This window comes from Pleurodeles waltl, chromosome 11 (assembly GCF_031143425.1).
Source record: "Pleurodeles waltl isolate 20211129_DDA chromosome 11, aPleWal1.hap1.20221129, whole genome shotgun sequence".
NCBI classification, from domain to species: domain Eukaryota; kingdom Metazoa; phylum Chordata; class Amphibia; order Caudata; family Salamandridae; genus Pleurodeles; species Pleurodeles waltl.
The window spans coordinates 17,463,255-17,484,332 of NC_090450.1; the positions used below are offsets into that span (position 1 = coordinate 17,463,255).

The following is a 21,078-nucleotide window of genomic DNA, read 5'->3' on the forward strand; positions in this document are numbered from 1 at the left end:
TACCAATGTGGGAGCAGACTGCAAAAAGTCCAGACAAGCTTTACTGGTTTGCAGGGGCTTGCTTTACAATCCCAAGTGCTCTATTTATGGTATTGTGGTCGAGCAGCTTGGGCTTATCACGGGGGAGTGTTGAGCATTTGTTGTACACACAGAGTCAACAAATGAGACACAGTCTAAAAAAAAAAATCAAGACCAATTTAGAAAAATAACACAGATTTTTATACATATTTAGCCACCAAGATCATCGATTCTGGGTAACTACTTTACATTATAGCTTATTATAAGTAAAACTGTAGAAAAATCACATCTGTCAAATTTGATGCATGAGTCTCGAACTTGGTAATGTTATCCCATGGGAGAAACATACACTGTAAACACATATTTGCAAGTGGTTCTTGAGGAAGCCTGGAAGGACTTAAGGTGCTTAGGGGTGAAGGTCCAAGAAACCACCAGCAGTTCGGGATTACCTGCCCTGGGGAGTCCGGATACAGAGGTGCTGGTTGCATTGGTAGCCTTGAGGCCTACACGTTAAATTTGATAGAAGAGTACCTGTTAAAGAAAGGCTACAGGGGCAAACTTGGCAGAACCCAAAGGGGGGCTTGGATCTAGAGGGTCTCTAGAGCACAGGGACACAGTTGATTTTGGTGAACGTGGGCGGGGGCTCAGATGCAGAGGCGTTTTGTCCAGTGGTTCGCTGTCGTTGGAGGCTCTCACTTGCCTCTGGTAACAAGGAGAGGGACAGAAAAAAACAGAAGCAGGGCAACTCTTGGTGATGGCCTTGTGGATTCTGAAGTCCTCTTATGGCACGTCATTGTTGGCATTGGTGGTGTCTGGGCTGGACACTAAACAAGCCTTGGCAGACGCAAGGGCTCTGGTACCCCAGGTATTGGTCCAGGGAGGCTACGTTAGGGCTCAGCATCTCGAGAAAAGGAGAAACCACGGGCCGACCCCCTGGACTCTCAATGATCTCCTCCTGGCGACTTGCTCTTCCTCTGGACCCGATGATCAGCAAAACGGTGAACCAGGAAGATGGGGTTGGTACTTGCAGTTGCAGGCGATGTGGGTCCTCCACCTCAAGGGAGATGCTGCTTGGTTGGCGACGTACTGGACAGACATCCAAGGGTTTGTGGAGGCTGTTCAGCAGCAGGACAAGACGTTTCTTGCAATTGTTGGGAGAGCAGCAACCAGGCAGGGTTTCCAGACAGTTTGTCCTTCCTCTGTTACCAGGTACACAAATCTTAGTTCCTGGTGTCATGGGGACCCCTAAATACCCAATGTTGATGTGTTCAGGGGAATGTAGGGTAGTAGCCAATGGGTTACTTACCATCTGGGGTGACTATACCCCCTATATGGCCACTTTCTGTGGGGAGTGGGCATGCTCTTGTTCCTAGTTCCACCAAAAATAAGATGTGGAACCCTTTCTTGTGTGTCCCCTTCGGTTACCCACCTTAGGGTGTGACTAGCCCAAACGTCTAACACGCCTACTAAATAACTGGGAAGTAGTCAGGGTTCGCTGTACGCCCGTGGCTATGATATGCTAAATCACTAGTCATCCTGCTGGAGGAGGTGTGATTACCTTCCTGCAGAGCAGGTATTGTTTCTGACGTGTGAGAGGGAGGGCTCATCATTGGAGAAGCCTTGGCCACAATCAGATTGCTTTGGAAAAACGGCGCTCTCTGATTGGCTTCTGACTGACAGTGAGGATGTTTAAACATGCAGACTAGTGCTTGATGGACGAAACTGAAACTAAATCAACAGCAAACTCATTCAAATCAAATCACTTTATGTCGGTTTCAGTAAGCAGTCGTAAAACACATAAAAACAAAACAAGTGCTTATCCATATTTTAAAAACAAACGGTAAACAGAGCCGCGAGCAACACAGTCTTGGCTTTCCGGACTAATTCACATTAACGTAAAACCTCCATTCCACCCTCTACCACTGAAGCAGATGTATCAATTTCTGTCTTTCCTCCCTAGACCTTGGTTACAGTAACAATTCAAAAATCTTGAATATAAAAAATGTCATAAACGATCCACAGAGGAAGTCATATAACCGGCCATTTCACAATTCATTTGAAATTATCAACTGCCACAGACCCCTTATTAAAACCAATATTTTGACCCACTAAGATATTCAGTCTTGTTAAAACATCAATGATTTCCTTCTCTTGAGCGCACATTTTAAAAAGGATCAAATATTGATACAGTTGGACGGGAATCCAGTTGCTGCAGACAGACCAAAGCTAGTGCAGAACTTCTGATTCCCAGCGACTTAATAATAGGAATTAAAAACAAGAAAAAATTGGCAGAAGAAAAGGCTTTGTGGGGAGGATTGGTCACAGTAAAAAATTAAAACTTGGATGAAATTGACCAAGGGGAAACCCGAGATGCCACCTCACGGATCCAAGCCTAAACCGGGTTAGTAGCGATCTACCCCAGAAATCACCAATCCATGACGAATATGGTCCCAGGGTTAAGCGGCTATGGAAATCCAAATACTCCTCAACAGTTGTTCTACTTAATTCTAATTGCTCCCTGTAGGTTTTCATCCTAGCCCTAAAAGCAGTTTTTACCCAGTTTCATCATTTTAATAATGCGGTTGGGTTGGTATAAATGGTAGGCCTTCCCACCTTCGCCAGTTCTACCTTAGCATAGTTAAACCAGGTGATTTTCACGGCTCTCACACGAGAGGCAATCCTCAATAGCCTCCCTATTGAGTGAGGCATGTGGATTTGCCCAAATCTCACACCACTGAAGCAGTGGGCCAACTTAATAATATCCTCGACGGAATCCATGCCCAGCTCCTGAAGCGTAATATGGGTAGAGAAGGCCGGGTTAAAACCCAGAATTCAACTAAGCACCCTGTTTTGCTCCCCATGGAGGGGGCTATTATTAGAGTATCCCCAGATACCTGAATCGTATGTGGGAACTTGGAGGCACTTTTGCAATGCAGTATCCCAATTACCACTTGCCTCCATAACTACCCCCAAGTAGGTGAAATCCTACACAGCAGGTGGCGCTGCAGAAATATACCCCGCATCTCATGGTGTCTAGGCTTGCAGATCAAAATAGAGGTTTTTGCTTGATTAGTAACCAGCCCAGTGACCCATAAAGGAACAAAATCCTGAAATAAAGCTTTTAGTGCCATTAGGGGTTCTCAAGAGGAAAACAACACATTGTCTGCAATTAAAAGTACTGGTACATTTTTCCTACCAATTGAGAGTGCGTCCATAGGACTGTGCCCAGGCCCTCAATATACAACAGAAACATTAAAGGGGCCAGGGGCCTGGCACACCCCACTCCCCCACTTAAAGCAGTCTGTGCGTTCACCAGAAGGACCGTACTGACTGAGGTGGACAGATCATAATGCAGGCCACAAACAACTGTACCAAATCGTTCTCTACACCTAAACCAGCTAGGATCTTCCAAGGTTTGGACCTAGCTAAGCTGTTGAAGGCGCAGGAAAGATCCATGAATGCCAGGCAAACACTGCCATGCTCAACAACGATGTACTTAGAGACTATCGGGGGGGAAGATTTAAACACTGCTCCAGTGTGCCTAGTGTTCGGTCATTGTTAGACCTGACAGACTTAGGTTGGTCACCCCTAAGTTTTTGCCTGCCTCCCTCCACTTTTTGGACACTGTTTTTTCTGGTTTTAGGACTGCGCACTTTACCACTGCTAACCAGTGGTAAAGTGCATATGCTCTCTCCCTTTAAACATGATGACATTGGATCATACCGAACTGGATTATTTAATTTACTTGTAAGTCCCTAGTAAAGTGCACCATATGTGCCCTGGGCCTGTAGATTGAATGCTACAAGTGGGCCTGCAGCACTGATTGTGCCACCCACTTAAGTAGCCCCTCAACCTTGTCTCAGGCCTGCCATTGCAAGGCCTGTGTGTGCAGTTTCACTGCCACTTCGACTTGGCATTTAAAAGTACTTGCCAAGCCCAAAACTCCCCCTTTTTTACATATATGTCACCCCTAAAGTGGGCCCTAGGTAACCCACAGGGCATGGTGCTGTGTAGACAAAAAGCAGGACATGTACCTGTGTAGTTTCCATGTCCTGGTAGTGTAAAACTCCTAAATTATTTTTGCACTGCTGTGAGGCCTGCTCCTTCATAGGCTAACATTAGGGCTAACCTCATATACTGTTTGATTGGTAGCTGCTGATCTAGAAGGAGTAGGGAGGCCATATAATGTCTAACAGTCATAAAATCAAAGTTTTCATTTAGATCACCTGCAGAGCAAAATGCTGGTGCTAATTAAAATAAAAATTTACTTTTTATGTTGACTGAAAAAAACATGGTTTCATCAGTCTCTCCTGCAGTGAATGATTGCTCTCACTCATGTTGACAAGTGGTTAATGTTGAAATCTTTGTGTATGCTTTGTGTGTGGTACATATGGCCCCAAAACCTTAGCATTATCAATGATGTGATTAAGTGCACGCTCACAGGTGTCTTTCCTCCAGCTCCAATCAAAGCCAACATTTTCTCTAGGGCTTCCCCAGTGTTCAGGCACGGTCAGCTAACTTGTGGAAGATCCCTCAATCCCTCTCAAAACCTCACACACCTGGGTGTCTGCAGGTCCTACAACCTGGTGGCATCTTCACCTGTGGATGTGCGCATAACAATTAACCAATAGCATAACTAACAGCAAACGTCATCTCTCACGAATAAACTAATGTGGTAACAAGCAGATGTGAGTGAATGCTGTAGGGGGGTATGTACTCCAAAGTCAGCCCCATTTAAACACTTGCATATGATTAACCCTTGGCCAATGACGTTTCCTGGTTCATTCCACACAGGCCTGGCCTTGGCGGCCCTTCCACGCTAACACCTAGGAGGCCTGCGACTGGAGTCTGCAGCGCCTGTCTAGAGCTGAGTTCTGAAGGAGGAAGCCAGTAACTGTGCTCTTATCTTTTAGATGTCAACGAGTGCGAGCTCAGTCCGTCCTCCTGCCAGGTGAACGAGGATTGCCAGAACATACGAGGAGGGTTCCAGTGTCCGTGCACGGCTGGATATTCACTTGTGAACGGCACTTGTCAAGGTATGTAAAATTTTATGTGACAATAGTGCTAGGTGATATCAAAATATCCATTCGGTGCCTACATTTGTGTACATCAGCAGCGGCTCCTCCGCGGAGAACCGTCACCCCCCCTGCCAGCAGCTGCAAACCTTTTACAATAGAACAATAATAAGCCGTGTTTATTAGAGTTCTATTGTAAAAGAGGCGGGGCTATGGGGCGTGACAGGACGGAGGGGGAATGCACAGCACTCCCCCCCAGCACACGTGTGTTTGGCTGGCTTTCTCGGGCTGGCCAAACACACATGCGCACAGGGCTCTCTCAAACCCTACACTGTGTTACCAGGCTGGAGAGAGCAGGCAGAGGCTCCGACTTAGCGTCGGAGCGCCAAGCCAGGGCGCTCCAGACAATCCTAATGCTGCTTTCATGCTGCCAGCAGGTCAGGCTGGGGGAGTCCTGTGCCTGCTTTGAGGACGAGGAGGGCAAGCTTTTTTTTTTTGTTTGTCATTCTCCTCCCCCATGCCATGCACCACGCCCCACAACCCCCAAGAGATGCGACTGGTGTGCATACATGGATACATGTGTGCATGTCTGGAAGATATATGTATTTAGGTGTGATTTCACGAAAAGCTCCCATTATGTATGTGGGTGTAGGTGGAGACTCAGGAATGCATTCAACTGTGCTCGTTTATCTATGCATGCATGAATCTCTTGTTCCATTTAAGGTGGTCTATTTCATGACAACATTCAAGTCCCCGGTTCAAAGTTTTTTTCAGCACTAGCTGCACCTGGATGAGTGCATGTTACTTCCTCCAGGCTCCCCTTTTATAGAACAGTCCAGTAGTCTGACCTGATGATGCTTCAAAAAACCTGCCTCCTTAATCAGTGCGGACCCTTTACTGAGCCATAAAGGACAAATTACACCACTTACCCCATATTTTTAACATTGCAGCATCGCGTGAAATAATGCCAGGAATTCTATACATACTTACAAAGGTCTGTTCAAACTCTCAACATTGTGAGGCCACGAGCCTAAACCTGTCCTCCCTGTAGACCGCTCCACAAGGACTTTTTTAGCTCTCGACTCAGTCAGTTTTTAGCTGTCTGTTGTCAAAGACCTATTGTGAACAACACTAATAAACAGTAGGCTTTGGGGCAGCCAACTGCATACTATTGGTTGGCTTTCTTATAAATCTTTTTTGAGTGCTTGTTATTGGACGGCTATCCTTCTTGTGTTTGTCTCACCCAGGAGCATAGATTCCTTACCATCATTATGGCTGACTGACTTTGTGTGTTTGGTACCCCATGTGCATATATGTATTTCACAACACTGCAGCGTCTTGTTTTGGGGGATGCTGCTCCACATCTGCAAGCAAGTGCTTCTTTTTTTTCTGCTAAATAACATCAATCAATCAGGTAATTTATAGAGCGCGCTACACACCCCTCAGGGTCTCAAGGCGCTGGGGAGGTCAACAAGCTTTAGCCAAGTGAAAAGGTCTTGTAATGCTATTGAAAGCCGACACCTGTTGGCTTTGCCAGCATTGTCTATGTTGGCAAAATACATTCAAAGCTCCAGTCATTTCCACTTCGAACCAAGTGACAATGAGAGAGTGATATTACAATATTGGAAGCAGACTGCAGGCTGTGGGCTCTAGAAATTAAGCCACTGGTAGAGTGAGCAACTTATGGGGCGATGCAGCTCCAGGCCTTCTGCTGCCACCTGGGAAGGAGTGTATGTAGAATAATCCCTGCAGAGTAGACACTTGGTAAACCTGTGCCTTCCCCTCCTGGTAAGATTGATGTTACTGGGGCTTCACCAGACAGATCCCACTATCGATAAAAGTAAAGATCTAGGTAATAATATTAACAACAAACATATCTACAGCAGTAAAATATATGTGCTGACTTCAAAATGCCCACAGCCTGCACAGAGATCATTAGCAGGGTTCTCTTTGGGCATTTTTGGCAGATTTTTTAGCCATTCTTTTTAAGTCACTTCCCTTTGCCTTTCGGTTTCTGCCTCCACCATTGTCATTCTGATGAATACATCCACTTACTTAATCCTCACCTTATACATTTCTTCCCTTTAAATATCATCCTATGAGCCAGGTGGGATGGAAACTTTTTCTATAGCTCTCCCACGTAGAAAGGGGACCTCTGGATCCACACGGCTCCGCATACTGCATCCTCCGACATCACTGGAGCCATATTGAGCCCCCGTCGGCATAATAATCTTAGTTCCTTTTTTTCTGTGACTTTGACACAACAGTTTTTCCTTATTCTTCGTTAGGGAATTGTTGAATTTTCAACATTTTGTAGTTTTTTCTGTGTCGCTGGAATCAGGCTTTTCCCCACTGATGAGTCCATAAATAGGGTGAAACCGGTCTTGGGTTACTTGTGTTTCAGTTCAGGGAGGACCTGGTCTAGCAGTTCGGGCTGGACTGTTTTTACTGGGGCAGGGTCAAGGCTGATTTGCATATAGTGGAGTCCAAACTGATGTGGCATGGTGTGCAAAATAACAATGTATTAAGATGTGGCCCAAGTGATTCCCAGTGGCTCAGATTAATTCCAGCATTCCATCCATTACTGTTTTTTATCCTAATTCTGCCTCCCTACAAGGCATACTTCCTTTGGCATTGTCAGGGGCAGGTTCTACACCCCCACCTCTAGAGTCTGTACCTACATGCCTGGAGACTGAAGGGGGCAGCCTGAATTCATTTAATTTCTTCTTGATGTTTGGAATTATTTTATCCTCCAAAAGGCACTCCACCAAATCTGTTATGTTGGCAGAAAGGCTATATTTGTCAGATGTGTGATGATAATTCCTTGGATCTTCTAAAGGCTTGTTTGCCTAATATTTAGCGTTTTGCCCTTCCTTTAGCCCAGCAGGGCTGGGCTGTTGCTAAGGTTAGGGGTTTCTTGTCAGTTCATTAAGCTTTTCTGTTTACCAGATCAACCTTCTGTGTAAAAATCTCCTACAGTGTTGAGATTCATCAAGGGTCTTACAAATAAATATGCTCCCACTTCCTTTAATTTTGCCTAAGTGGGATCTTAATTCAGTTTTGAGTTCGATAATGCGCTCTCCGTTTGAATCCCTTCACAGTTTCTTCTTTGAGACTTGTAACTTTTCATACTAAATGTCTTTTTGTAATAACATCTGCAAGGCGAGTTAGGGAGCTTCAAGCCTTGAAGGTAAAGCCGCCTTTCACTACATTATTTCCTGATGAGTTAGTATTGAGAACAGGGTCTGCTATCCTGCCAAAAGTGGTTACTCCCTTTCATTTGGTTCAGTCTAATACCCTTTTCTCATTCTATCCTCCTCCTCATCCAATTAAAGAGGAGGAAAGACGTCATTGCTTGGACCCCAAAAGAGCTGTCAGTTTCTATGTGGACAGGACACGCACATTCACACTATATGACGAGCTCTTTGTAAGGTACACTGGACAAAGGAAGGGAACGCAGATCATCGGAGGACTCTGTTGATAAGGATTATCCTCTGTGGATTTAATCCATCTCCACAGTTTTGCAGTTTGAATGGGGAAGGTGTGGCTGTGGTGGAGACATGAAGTCTTCTGTGGCGAGGGTGAGCTCCTGTGTCAAGTAGGACACGGGGGAGAAGCACAGGGTCGTGTTCTGGCTAAAGCAGTACCACAATAACATGTGCTGGAGAATGTAGCCACTGAATCCTGGAATCTTGGATTCCAAGCAAGGGATAGCCCGGTGTCCCAAGAAAAGGCAAGTGGATTAACTACAGATGTGTGAGGTCTAGTGAACCTCACTTGAGTTGGAAATCTGAGAAGAGGGAGCATGGTGGTGTTTTGTGGGATGTGTATTGAAGTGGTCCTTACATCCTTAGCAATGTTCATTTTAGGAGATGACATGCTGCAGTCATCAAAGGGAATTATTTGGAACACCAATATACTGTGTCTACCCATCACCATATGTCATGTCTCTATCAAGCTATCCTCCATTCCCACTCTGACTCATCCGAAACCCATTCTACTACTTTCATCTCCAAAATAACCCTGCCTAAGCTCTTCCCTCCACTTCCACATCTAGCTCACCCAAACCTCACTTTACTACCCTGATCTCCCAAACAACCCTAATAAATTCTTCCTCATTTATCTCACCTTGACTCATCCAAAACCCCTCCTGCTACTATGATCTCCCTAACCCTTTCCACAGACTCTTCCCTTCTCCATCTCTCCTTTACTCATCCCAAGCCTCATCCTATTACTAAAAACTCCCAAATATACTTCTGGATTCTTCCCTCCTCTATCCCTCCATTGCTCTTGTAAATCCACCTAATAAACTCTCATATCCTCTGCTCAAATTAACTTCTAAAAATACAAAAACTGAACTCCTATTTCCCTATACTAATCCACCACTAATTCCTCTTGGGTTCCAGAGTAGCGTGCTACTCGTCGAAAAGTGCTTTGATGCCTCGTCAGGGGTAGTAAGCGCTATATAAATACTATTACAATACAATACACTACATAACACATACAAAGAGGAACTGTGCGTAATTTCCCAAAGGTAGAAATGCTTTTCCTTTTTAATCGAAATCCCCTATGGTATTGTGAAACCTATGTGAATAGAAATAAATTAGAAAAATTAAACTAAATAAAAGCATAAGCGTGCATGAGGTATGCACTAGTAGGGTTTTTCTTTACTGGCACGCCATTGGTAAAAGCCTAGGTGTCCGTTTAGACACAAAAATCAGGCTGTTTAATTTTTAGATCAAAATACACTTCCAAGCGGTTCTCACAAAAGCCACAGGTTGGCCCCGTTTGAGATAGTGCAAGAGCTGCACCTTATGCAATGCATATTTTGCATCCTTTTTTCTAAACAAGACCCTTAATGGTACATAAAAGCAAAGGTTTGACAAATCCCTTAATCTAATTGTTGTATTTCGCAGATGATGATGAGTGTACCCTGGGTAGATACTGCACAGGCATGGCAGAGGAATGTCAGAACACACCTGGCACTTACAGCTGCAGATGTACAGCTGGATATCTGAAAGTTAACTCAACATGCCAAGGTAAGTGATCTTACAATGTACAGAATCAACACTTGTGTCACAGATAAAGTAAATAATATTCATTGGGAAAGTAATTATATCAATCAGTTATTAGGGATACAAGCAATGCATTCAAGGCTGTGAAAATGGCATTTATTTTCCAATTCATCATATTTTGCATACAAAGGTGGAAAATATGCATGGGTTTGGATCCTGATTTTTAGAATCAGAAGCAGTGAATATTAGTACTTGCAGATCTGACTAACTACTGTGGGGAATCTGCATGTATGGCTGATTGTAGGGGTTGCAGAATTGTAGGGTCGGCAAAACGTACTTCCAAGAGTAAAAGGTTGATGTGCTTGGAAAGAGCGATGAACATCTACAAATATGAACATTTTTTCTTTTTCTTGGCTGTTGTATATATCACTTATCAGTTTAAAACCAATACTACAAAACAACATCTGAAAAAAAATAACTGATTATCAGAACGAGTATAAGATTTATGGAATGGATGCAACATCAAATATTTGTAGAGGTATTTACATCCTAAAAAAAACTCCATTTGTTAACAGATCCTTCAACAATCTTTTTTGCTAATAGTTTTCCTTGTCATAAACCGCCTACATCTTTGTTAACCATTCTTAAAACATTGGAGGTTCGGCCTCTTTCTGTGAGGAAATGACTGAAAACGATGTTAAAATAGCTATAAATCACTGACCTCCTGTATCCCTAGCACCTATTCCTAAATGCTTCAAGATGCTCAAAAGAATAGATTTTTTATTTGGTGTAAAATTAGTGTGATTGGGTTTGTAATAAATGATAAAACCTTATCCTAATACTCCTTACTCATTGGAAGTTCATAAACCATGTGCGGCCGGGTCCCTAGCACACTACATCTCGGTCAAGAAATACTGATGTTAACATTCTGCATGGTTGGTTGGGGTATAGTATGACAACAATTGTGCATATATCTGGATATGTTAACGTTTGGGCCTCTGAGTACACGAATAGTAAATGAGGAAACTTCTTTCCAGTCATTGTGGTACTAGTTAATACTTGCTTCTTTCTGCCATTAGTTTGCAGTTTCCCAAAAAGCAATTCAAAATGATGTTGTTGTTCTTGCAGCCATCGGACCCACTGAGCTTGCCTACGGGGAGTGTTAGATGGAATATATAAATATATTGCTATCCCTTTTGTATTCTCTGTTTGTGAGATGACATAATGCTTCAAAGTACTAAGCCATATCAAAGAGTTCCACAAAGCCATGTTCCGACTCTTCTAATCCTTACCAGTTCCCTCTTTTGAGCTGATAGGCCCAAGGGGCTGAGAGGCCCGCATCTCGGATACTGCTGATGGGTTTGCCATCATTTGGGTCCTTCAAATCCACCTTTGAGCCACCCCAGGCTCTACAATGATTCTGCCTTTGGCACTACACACCATACTGCCTCTCAGAGCTTTGATGTCGTTTTGACCTCAACCAAGGCCATCTTTGAATTCCACTGAAGCGACACCTCCCCACTTCCACAAGGATGGACACTTATGGTACATTCCTTATTTAGTACGAATTCAGACAACAAATACGGTGCGGGTGATGAAAAAGGGCTACCATACCATGAAGGTAATTGGTAGGATGACCTTCAAGAAGCCAGTGACCTTCACACTTCCTCTGAGTCCAGATTTCTCTCACCCCCTACTCCTGCCACTACGGAGAGTTCTTCTTGCATATTGGTCATGCTATTGAAGTTCTTGACCTGCACCTCCCCACCCTGGAGGTCAAAACCAATGTCTTAACAGAAGTACTTCAGCCAGGGCAAACATCTACTGAGCCTCTCTTACTTACAGATATTTTCATAAGGGCCTGGGCCAAACATTGCTCCTACCCCACCGATCAATTGCCAAATTGCGAGATGCCACCGCCTGTGACCCTGCATTTTTGTTGCAGTGCCCTTCTCAAGAAAGTTTTGTGGTGAAGGTGTCCGTAAAGCTTGACAAACCCAAATACCTTTCTGACTAGTCCCCTGATAGGGAGTCCAAACGTGGAAACCTTCGAGAAGAGGGTATTTTCTTCCACCAGTGGGGCCCTCACATTTGTGAATGCCATCTGCCTTCTGGCCCGCTATGCCCATACTCCTTGAGATTCGAGTCATTCCAGAAGACATCTGGCCTGTCCTAACCCAATATCATTGCAGGGTATCTTCAGACCCAATAGTAAGTGAAGCCGTCAACAGTCTGAACACTTTATTATTTTGGTTGTTCCTTACTAGGACTTAAACAGGGGTCTAAAGATTAAAAATACCTTATTGATCACCATGGTCTCCCTTTAATGTAGGTGTCAGTAGATATGAATAAAAGCAACACACTTATGGGGTACTTTAGGGTTTAGGGTCCTATCACCCTCAGCTACTGTGTTGACACGTTTCAGCCTTTCGAAAGCCTTTAAAGTCCCGGGCTTTCTTCAGGACAATAAATCTCAAATGCAGCCCCGGTTAGTGATGAAACACCTCAATAGTGTAAAACAGGTCATGCATAATTTATTACGAACGCACGAAGGACGTGAGTCTTAACTCGCCTGTTGGTGAGTTGAAGCACAGTTGTGGTTCCCATATCTGGAAACCACTTCCCTTCTCTGGGGGTGTAGGGTAGCGTGCCCCTTTAGTCACATAATCATCAAGAAGAAACACAGCAATTTGCACCTATAGTCACCTCCCACCCAGGTGTTGCGCCACCATTCGCCTGTCCTAACCCAAGCCATACAGGAAGGTCGTGATTCGTCCAGGTTCACAATTTGTTGCAGCTTAGTCACCACAGATTGTACTGGGCAGGTGATTCGCACCAGTTTTTCAGGTGATGTCCAATGGCCCGTCATGGATGTACCCTTTGATGGGACTCGCCTGTTAGGATACAAGGCAGATTCCACTCTACAGCAGATGAAGGAGTGAAGGGTCATAGCAGGCTCCATGGGTTATCCTCCCCACCTCTCCAACCGCATCTTCGAGGTTGGCAGAGGTACCCAATACCCTCAGCTAATTTAGCGCCAGCAAGGTGACGAGCAGTTTTGGGGCTGAAGTTGTGGCACCTATTGCTCCCCTGGACAGTCATCGGGCCACTAAGTCCACAGTCCCTGACTCATCCCTTACAGCCCCACCTGCCAAACGCCTTTATTTGGCCTCAGTGGAGCACAGCCACTCGGATGGAGGCAGGGTCCGGCGATTCTTGATGGGTTTCAAGACTATCACATGGACAAAGTGGGCCTTACACAGTGCCCTTGCCTTTCATTGCCACCCTGCCACACCTTCCAACGTCCCCAGAGGGGGCTGGGCATGGAGTTTAGCCAAGATCACATACAGGTGATGAAAAGAACAGTCAGTATCATGCATGACTGAGTGAAGGTCTCAAACCCTGAATCAATACAAGGAGTGCTTAGTTTGTAAATAAAACTGGTGCACAAAGCCCTCCTCTGCGGCTGCTGCAATTAAATGTGGGAACAGGGAATACTGAGGCAGCGTAATCCTGAAGCCATCTCGGGCCTCTTCATTGCATTTAAAGCCACTCCCTGCCCCTTCAGCTCCCTCTTGCAGCTTTCACACACATCTCTGGCTCGGCAAGGCAGAATATTGGCACAGAATCACACGCTGCTGGCACGGGGACAATCCCCGAGGGCCAAAGGTCAAACAGTGCGTGGCCAAGGTCGGGGTAGTCCGAATATCACACGTGCAAATCATTAGGCACAGTTCTAAACGTCGCAGATTTGTACTGAAAATCCTGAGGCATAGACAACATAGTACAAACATAACATCTCCCTACAAGTGAACGGGATGTTTACACATTTGAGGGTCGTAGCAGGAGACTTGTATTAATGGTCTATATATGTTTTGCCCACAGGTGCAGAGTGAGGTTGCACATACAGGAAAGGTGAGACGATTAACAAGGGTAATGCAGGCGCAAAATGAATACCTGGCAGATAGCAGTATTGTCATTAGATAATAATGACCCGCCCCCTTGCTTAATGTGATGAGTACCCGCACTTCCTGTTTAAAGTACTGCCTGCTGCGGATATACAATACTGAACACACTCGTGCCTATCTCTGAGTATTACAGGTAAACTTTTAGAATTTGGACAAGTGTGTCTGTGCCACGTCAGTGACCTGGCCGAAGAGGACATGAAAAGCTGAACTTGGATCATAAATTCAGTGTTTACGAATATGGGCCCCCAAAATATGTAAGATGCCCCTGCTTACCTGAGCCTTTTCTAAGCAGCTTCGCGGCTCCCCGGACACCAGCACCGGTGTACCAAGATCACAGGTTTGTGGAAGTTTGCGCAGGGACACTTTCGCATAAATGTGGACCCTGGGCGGTGAGTCCCGCAGCTCGCACGGTGCACAAGATCACAGGTTGGTGGGAGGCTGCGCCGGAGAAGCCTCGGGGGGCCCTGGGCGGTGAGTCCCGCAGCTCGCACAGTGCACAAGATCACAGGTTGGTGGGAGGTTGCGCCGGAGGAGCCTCGAGGGCCCCTGGGCGGTGAGTCACGCAGCTCGCACCGGTGCACAAGATCACAGGTTGGTGGGAGGTTGCGCCGGAGGAGCCTCTGGGGCCAGGAGCGATGAGTCCCGCAGCTCGCACCGGTGCACAAGATCACAGGTTGGTGGGAGGTTGCGCCGGAGAAGCCTCGAGGGCCCCTGGGCGGTGAGTCCCGCAGCTCGCACCGGTGCACAAGATCACAGTTGGTGGGAGGTTGCGCCGGAGGAGCCTCTGGGGCCAGGAGCGGTGAGTCCCGCAGCTCGCACCGGTGCACAAGATCACAGGTTGGTGGGAGGTTGCGCCGGAGAAGCCTCGAGGGCCCCTGGGCGGTGAGTCCCGCAGCTCGCACCGGTGCACAAGATCACAGTTGGTGGGAGGTTGCGCCGGAGGAGCCTCTGGGGCCAGGAGCGGTGAGTCCCGCAGCTCGCACGGTGCACAAGATCACAGTTGGTGGGAGGTTGCGCCGGAGGAGCCTCGGGGGCCCCTGGGCGGTGAGTCCCGCAGCTCGCACAGTGCACAAGATCACAGGTTGGTGGGAGGTTGCGCCGGAGGAGCCTCTGGGGCCAGGAGCGGTGAGTCCCGCAGCTCGCACCGGTGCACAAGATCACAGGTTGGTGGGAGGTTGCGCCGGAGGAGCCTCGAGGGCCCCTGGGCGGTGAGTCCCGCAGCTCGCACCGGTGCACAAGATCACAGGTTGGTGGGAGGTTGCGCCGGAGGAGCCTCTGGGGCCAGGAGCGGTGAGTCCCGCAGCTCGCACGGTGCACAAGATCACAGTTGGTGGGAGGTTGCGCCGGAGGAGCCTCGGGGGGCCCTGGGCGGTGAGTCCCGCAGCTCGCACAGTGCACAAGATCACAGGTTGGTGGGAGGTTGCGCCGGAGGAGCCTCTGGGGCCAGGAGCGGTGAGTCCCGCAGCTCGCACCGGTGCACAAGATCACAGTTGGTGGGAGGTTGCGCCGGAGGAGCCTCTGGGGCCAGGAGCGGTGAGTCCCGCAGCTCGCACCAGTGCACAAGATCACAGTTGGTGGGAGGTTGCGCCGGAGGAGCCTCGGGGGCCAGGAGCGGTGAGTCCCGCAGCTCGCACGGTGCACAAGATCACAGGTTGGTGGGAGGTTGCGCCGGAGGAGCCTCTGGGGCCAGGAGCGGTGAGTCCCGCAGCTCGCACCGGTGCACAAGATCACAGTTGGTGGGAGGTTGCGCCGCAGAAGGCTCGGGGGCCCGGAGCAATGAGCCCCGCCGTGTCTCTCACACTCCTCGCCTCCATCGCGGCGGGCACGTCATTAAAGTTTAGATTTCAGCAGCGGGGGCCGCTCCATTACCTGGCTGCACTTGAATAAAAAAACAGGTTCCGGAGGCAGTAACTGTTCCTTGCGGGAGTTTGATACCTGCAGACCCCTCTACTTCCCACATGGACGCGCAGCTGCGGCTTCCGGCCCGCAGCGTAACAAAGGTCCCCGCAGCACAGTACACTGTGCACGGTCGGCAGGACCCGGACTTTAGGGGGGCCCCCTCTGCTTCCGACCTGCTGCCGGGACCTGGTCCCCTCCACCGCTGCACGCCGCGGCCCCCATCCCTCCCTTAGTGTTCCTGGCTTCTCATCAATTTTTCGCCAATCCGTCCCCAGCCTGCAAGACTCTCAGGTGTTCTCCTTTCAAGAGATGCTCGGTGTCTCTGTTCTTAAGTATAATAATTAGTAAACAATGTTCATACAATTTTAGCTTATTAATGTGTATTACGCATCGGCGTTGCTGAGTGATGCGTAACATTGTTTCTTTAGAGTGTTCTGGTCACCCTTTAACCCATAACTACATATGGCATTTTGATTTATGTTCATAGTCTCACATAAAAACGAAATGTTTGTTTCTTTTTATGTTATGCATTTTGTGTGTTGAAGAAGCAGGGCTTTACGTGTTTTATTTTTCTTCAAGGTCAGTTTGAGATGGGTACTGTAATATTTTGTTATTATAAAAATGTAAATCTAAATTGAATGAACAATTAAGCTGCTGAGAAGGTCTCCATCTTTAAGTGGGGTAATATGCTGACTGTAGAGATGTTTCTTGGTTGAAAGCATCCACCTTTCCTGGGTCTGATCAACTTGTTGACCTTGAGTGAGAGAGGTTCATTGTAGATGGACATTTGTTCTTGCTAAAAGCCATGAGATGAGCCAAAGATGACTCACTAATCAATCACCATTAACTTCACAGATATCGATGAGTGCCTCAATGACACTTTGAATACCTGCTCCAAGAGCAATGGCATCTGCTCCAACATTGGGGGCTCCTATCACTGTTCCTGCAAGCCTGGGTTCCAAGGAGATGGTGTGGACTGCACAGGTGAGGCACAAGATTCCCTGTTGACAAAAAGCAAGTTTATTTGCTTTGCATTGACTGTTGGCTATTTCCTTTTTCAGATAAAAATTCAAAGTTGTTTTAAACATATCCATAGCTGCTTTGCTGCCGTAGAAAAGTAATTTTAGCACACCAGAATGCAATATGGATTACAAATCTATATTGAGCCACAAGCCCTGGCAAATGTGATCCCATGTGTTAAAGAGGGCAATCATATATACGTATATTGCATTGTAAAAAAGATTTATTCAGGTATGGCCATTGCCAACTGTTATGTAGGGGCTGTAACGCTTCACACTAAATTGGGACACACCTGCCCACTGACAAACTCACAGGTAGGTCTTAAAATTGCCACTCGCCCAGGGTTCCAAAATGTGATTTGAGGGACACGTTTTGATATTTTCTGAGTTGTGGCAGATGCCGTTTGTGATTTAAGGGCCCCTGCAGTACATCTTTCAAGCTGTTTTGTGAGTGGCTTGGATGAGCCCAAGAAGCTCTGAGCATTTAACTGTCTCACCCCTCCGCAGATGCACCTTTGTTGTGAGCAATAGCCACACTCCTCTTCGGGGTGAACCCGCAAAGTCACTAGATTAACCTGAGCTCAAGCCCTGGGTAGCTTTGGCACAGAGCAGACAGCCTTAACCCCGGGCAACGTGTAAAGTATTTATGCAGTACCAAAACAGTAACAAAGAAACAATCCAACACAACAAAATTCCAAATTGAATTAGTAAAATAGAGTAATGAATACAATGACACAAAAATCCAATAACGGGGCCTGCAGGTATTATTTTTTTAAGTTTTAATTAAAAATAGTGCCAAAAAGTGTTAAGTGCCAGCCAAGGCTAACTGGTCCTGGTAGAGTGGAGCTAGGCACAATTTGGGGCCCATGGGATAGAGTTCGAGTTGGAAACAGCAACCAGCTTCACCGTGTGGAAGGTTTACTTTCGGACAAGCCTAAAAAATGGAATTCTGAAATCTTCTGCTGGGCAAGGCAGCAGGCTGTAGCCGAGGAAGGCCCCTGAGGTGGTGTAGCCTGTGAAGCTGTTGGTTTTTGGTGGGGAAGCTCAGAGCGGGAGAAATTGAAATATTTTGCACAAAGAAGGTTGCCTGCTGGATGGATACTTTTGGCGTCTTCTCCCAGCCATCATTTCTTCATACATTTAGTCACTTTTCCGGAAGTCATAATCGTTCAGTGAGGCAAGGCTGTAGCAGAACATAGCTTCACATGGCTGGATCCTTTCTCTACAAGGTCCTGCTGAATTGGACTGACTGCTGCAGAGAAGGTCTGAGCAGGAAAAAACTGAATCCTCAACCTAGCAGCAGTGAACCTCACTGAGATCACATAGCAGCTTTGTCCTGGTCCTACAGAGGTTTCTAAGTCCCAGGTTTTCAAGGCCGGGAGTAGAAGTCCATCCATACACATCCAGGGGTTTGTGGACATTAAGGACAGCACTTGGGGATCAGGACTCGCGGCAGCAGACGCCAACAAAAGGGTTCATGGCAGGTCTAGTTGGAACCGGTCAGCTGGGCAGTGGCCGGAAAGGCCTCTTGTAATTTGCTTTATCCCTGTATCTTGAACAGGAGGTCAGCCTTATGACCTGTGGAGTGAGCTTCTTTGTCCTGAGTAGAAGAGATGGTGACACACAGCAGGCCCAGTCTTCTGTGTTTCCTCGGGTCCAGAAGGCTGAGGGATGCACATTTATGACTTGCACTGGTTTGCTGGTGGGATGACTTCTGGCCTGTCCCTAACCAATAGGGTAAAGGACCCAGGGGTAACTCTACCCACTTTTGCAGCAGTTTCTGTACACTCTATGGCCAGCAGTTCCACATGCCCCTCCCTTGTAAGATTCCAAGATGGTGAAACCCTTCTCTCCTTGTGCAGAGCCTGTGTGCCCACCCAGAGGTGTGGCCAGGGAAATGAACAGCCCCTCCTCTTTAGTCACTCCCTGGAGCGTGAAAGTTGATAAAATATCTACTTGTCCATGGTACCGATGCTTCATATGCCTACTCCTCTGTAAAACTAAATGACTTGTCCCTTTGGTGACAATCAGTGAGGTGACAAATTATAGCAGCTTTCGCACAACAGAGCTCTGATCATAGCTTGTGCGATTATGCTGGGAGACCTATTATTTAATGGTTTGGATCTTAACAAAGCTATGATTTTGCCAGTTTTATTTGCAAATCTACACACAAGGGTCTGGATGTAGTAGTTTGAGGGTAGGAATGCTCTTCGAATCTGCGCACACCTTCAAACTTACCTCTTTCAGGGTTTCCAACAACTAATCTTTTAGCAAATTATTTTCTTCTAATCTCTTACCATACTGGAAGAGTTTGGAACTTTATTCCAGGGTTGGAAAAAAGGGGTTGCAGGGAATGTGAAATTGCACTCCCTCAGCAGCTTTTCACATGAGCTAATATGAACATGCATATGTGCATAGGTGAGAATGCAACTCACTAACTTTGTCTAGGAGGACGGCTTTCAGGCCTAGTCTGTAAATTATTATGAAAACGTTATTTCTGCAGTACCACAAGGACACAGTCCACCTTGCACTGTTGTGACTTTCTTTAGTAATTGGGCCCCTAATTAAGTTTGTTGTTAACCAAAACACCTTCTTACGTTATTAGACAAATACATACACTTTCAGGCAGGTCTCGTTGTCCCCTGGTCTGTTTTCATTCATATTTTTCTTCTGTCCACTGCTACAATGGGCAGTGGCTCAGCCTACTTCAGTCACTGGCTAGCTTTGCTGTGAGTGCCAACATTTTGCTATTTGACAAGGAGCACTTCCACACACAAAGTGGTTCACCTTCAGTACCATGGACTATTAAGGCAAAGTGTGCTTTATGAGAACAAAACATCTTCGAATTTACCTGATGATTACATTATATTGGTGACCTAGCAGCTCCCTCAGGGGTAACGTATTAAACAAAGTGTGCCAAACAACACACACATTGACAATGTCAAAAGGTTGGCAACCATTGCCAGACCTGTTTGCTTTGTCAATCTTCGTTTATCATCCTGTTTATCATAATCCTACCAAAATTGTTTTTACTCTGCTTGTCCAATATTAATCCCTTTTTGGAAATGCTGGCATATTTACTAAATGATGCTTCCAAGAAATGGTAATTAAAATTGCGCAATAATTTAGCAAAACATTTTACTTTCAAGCTGCACAGTTGTATATGTAATTTATTTTAAACGCAATCCTCAATCTTGCTTTCAAGCTTTTGCTTCTAAGTGTAGAGATTTGGGGAGCATAAATCATAGCTTCAAACTGTTAACCTTTGTAAACACGTGTTCTCATTTTTGTACACAAATCATTATTCATATTAGAAGCTGACCTTGCACTATTTACCCAGATTGCTCACCCTAACAATAAAGGCTTTGCATTAATGAACCACTTATAGAAGTTAAACAGCAAGTATAATTGGATAGAAATCTTGCAATGCTCTCGCACAGATCCATACTCTAGCTGCACCAATTGATAGCCATGGGTTTTCTGTGCTGCAGGGTTTGGATGTACTCGTACAAAAGACACAATAAACCAGAAAACATATTGTCCTTGACCCTAAACATCCCTCCATATGTTCACGGGGCACTACTGCTTGGACTGTCAGGTCTGTCGTGATGGACATTTCACCTGTTCGGTCCTCCAGGACCTTTGTGGTCTAAGCCGTTTCTCAGACCCACCTCCAGGGATGCATTTTTTGGGTATCTATTCTAAGGTGCGGTATCTGTGGTTAGAAGTCTCTATCAGAAGAGCAAGTTCCTTTGGTGATGCTTTGTCTGGTAGAGACTTTAACCACAGGATCCTCACTGACCCTCCCATCTCTCCCTGCTCTGCGAACTGGGCTCTTTACTGAATGGATCCCTTTAGACTCCGCTCACTGATCAGAAAAGTAATATTGGGTTTTTACACAGTTGCTTTTTTTTTTTGTCACAAAAGAAACTGGGGCCAGATGTAGCAAGTCTGCAAATTGCGACTTGCAATTTGCGAGTCCATCCGACTCGCAAATTGCAAGTCGCAATTTGCAATGCAGTACGGTGTCTCAGACACCGACTGCGACTCGCTATGGGGTCGCAATGACCCACCTCATGAATATTCATGAGGTGGGTCGCAAATTGCGGCCCCATAGCGAGTAGAGGCACTCGCAAACATGGAG

General features: G+C 46.2%; 1 protein-coding gene across 5 annotated transcripts in view; it reads left to right on the forward strand.

Annotated features, from left to right (window-relative positions):
* The window catches only part of LOC138265246 (mucin-4-like), a 422,755-nt gene that overhangs the window by 195,908 nt on the left and 205,769 nt on the right, over positions 1-21,078 (forward strand). For all 5 annotated transcript variants that reach the window (XM_069212831.1, XM_069212835.1, XM_069212833.1 and 2 more), the window contains exons 48-50: positions 4,932-5,054; positions 9,950-10,072; positions 16,771-16,899. In XM_069212831.1, the coding sequence (XP_069068932.1) occupies positions 4,932-5,054; positions 9,950-10,072; positions 16,771-16,899 (375 nt within the window). The remainder of the gene's footprint in view (positions 1-4,931; positions 5,055-9,949; positions 10,073-16,770; positions 16,900-21,078) is intronic.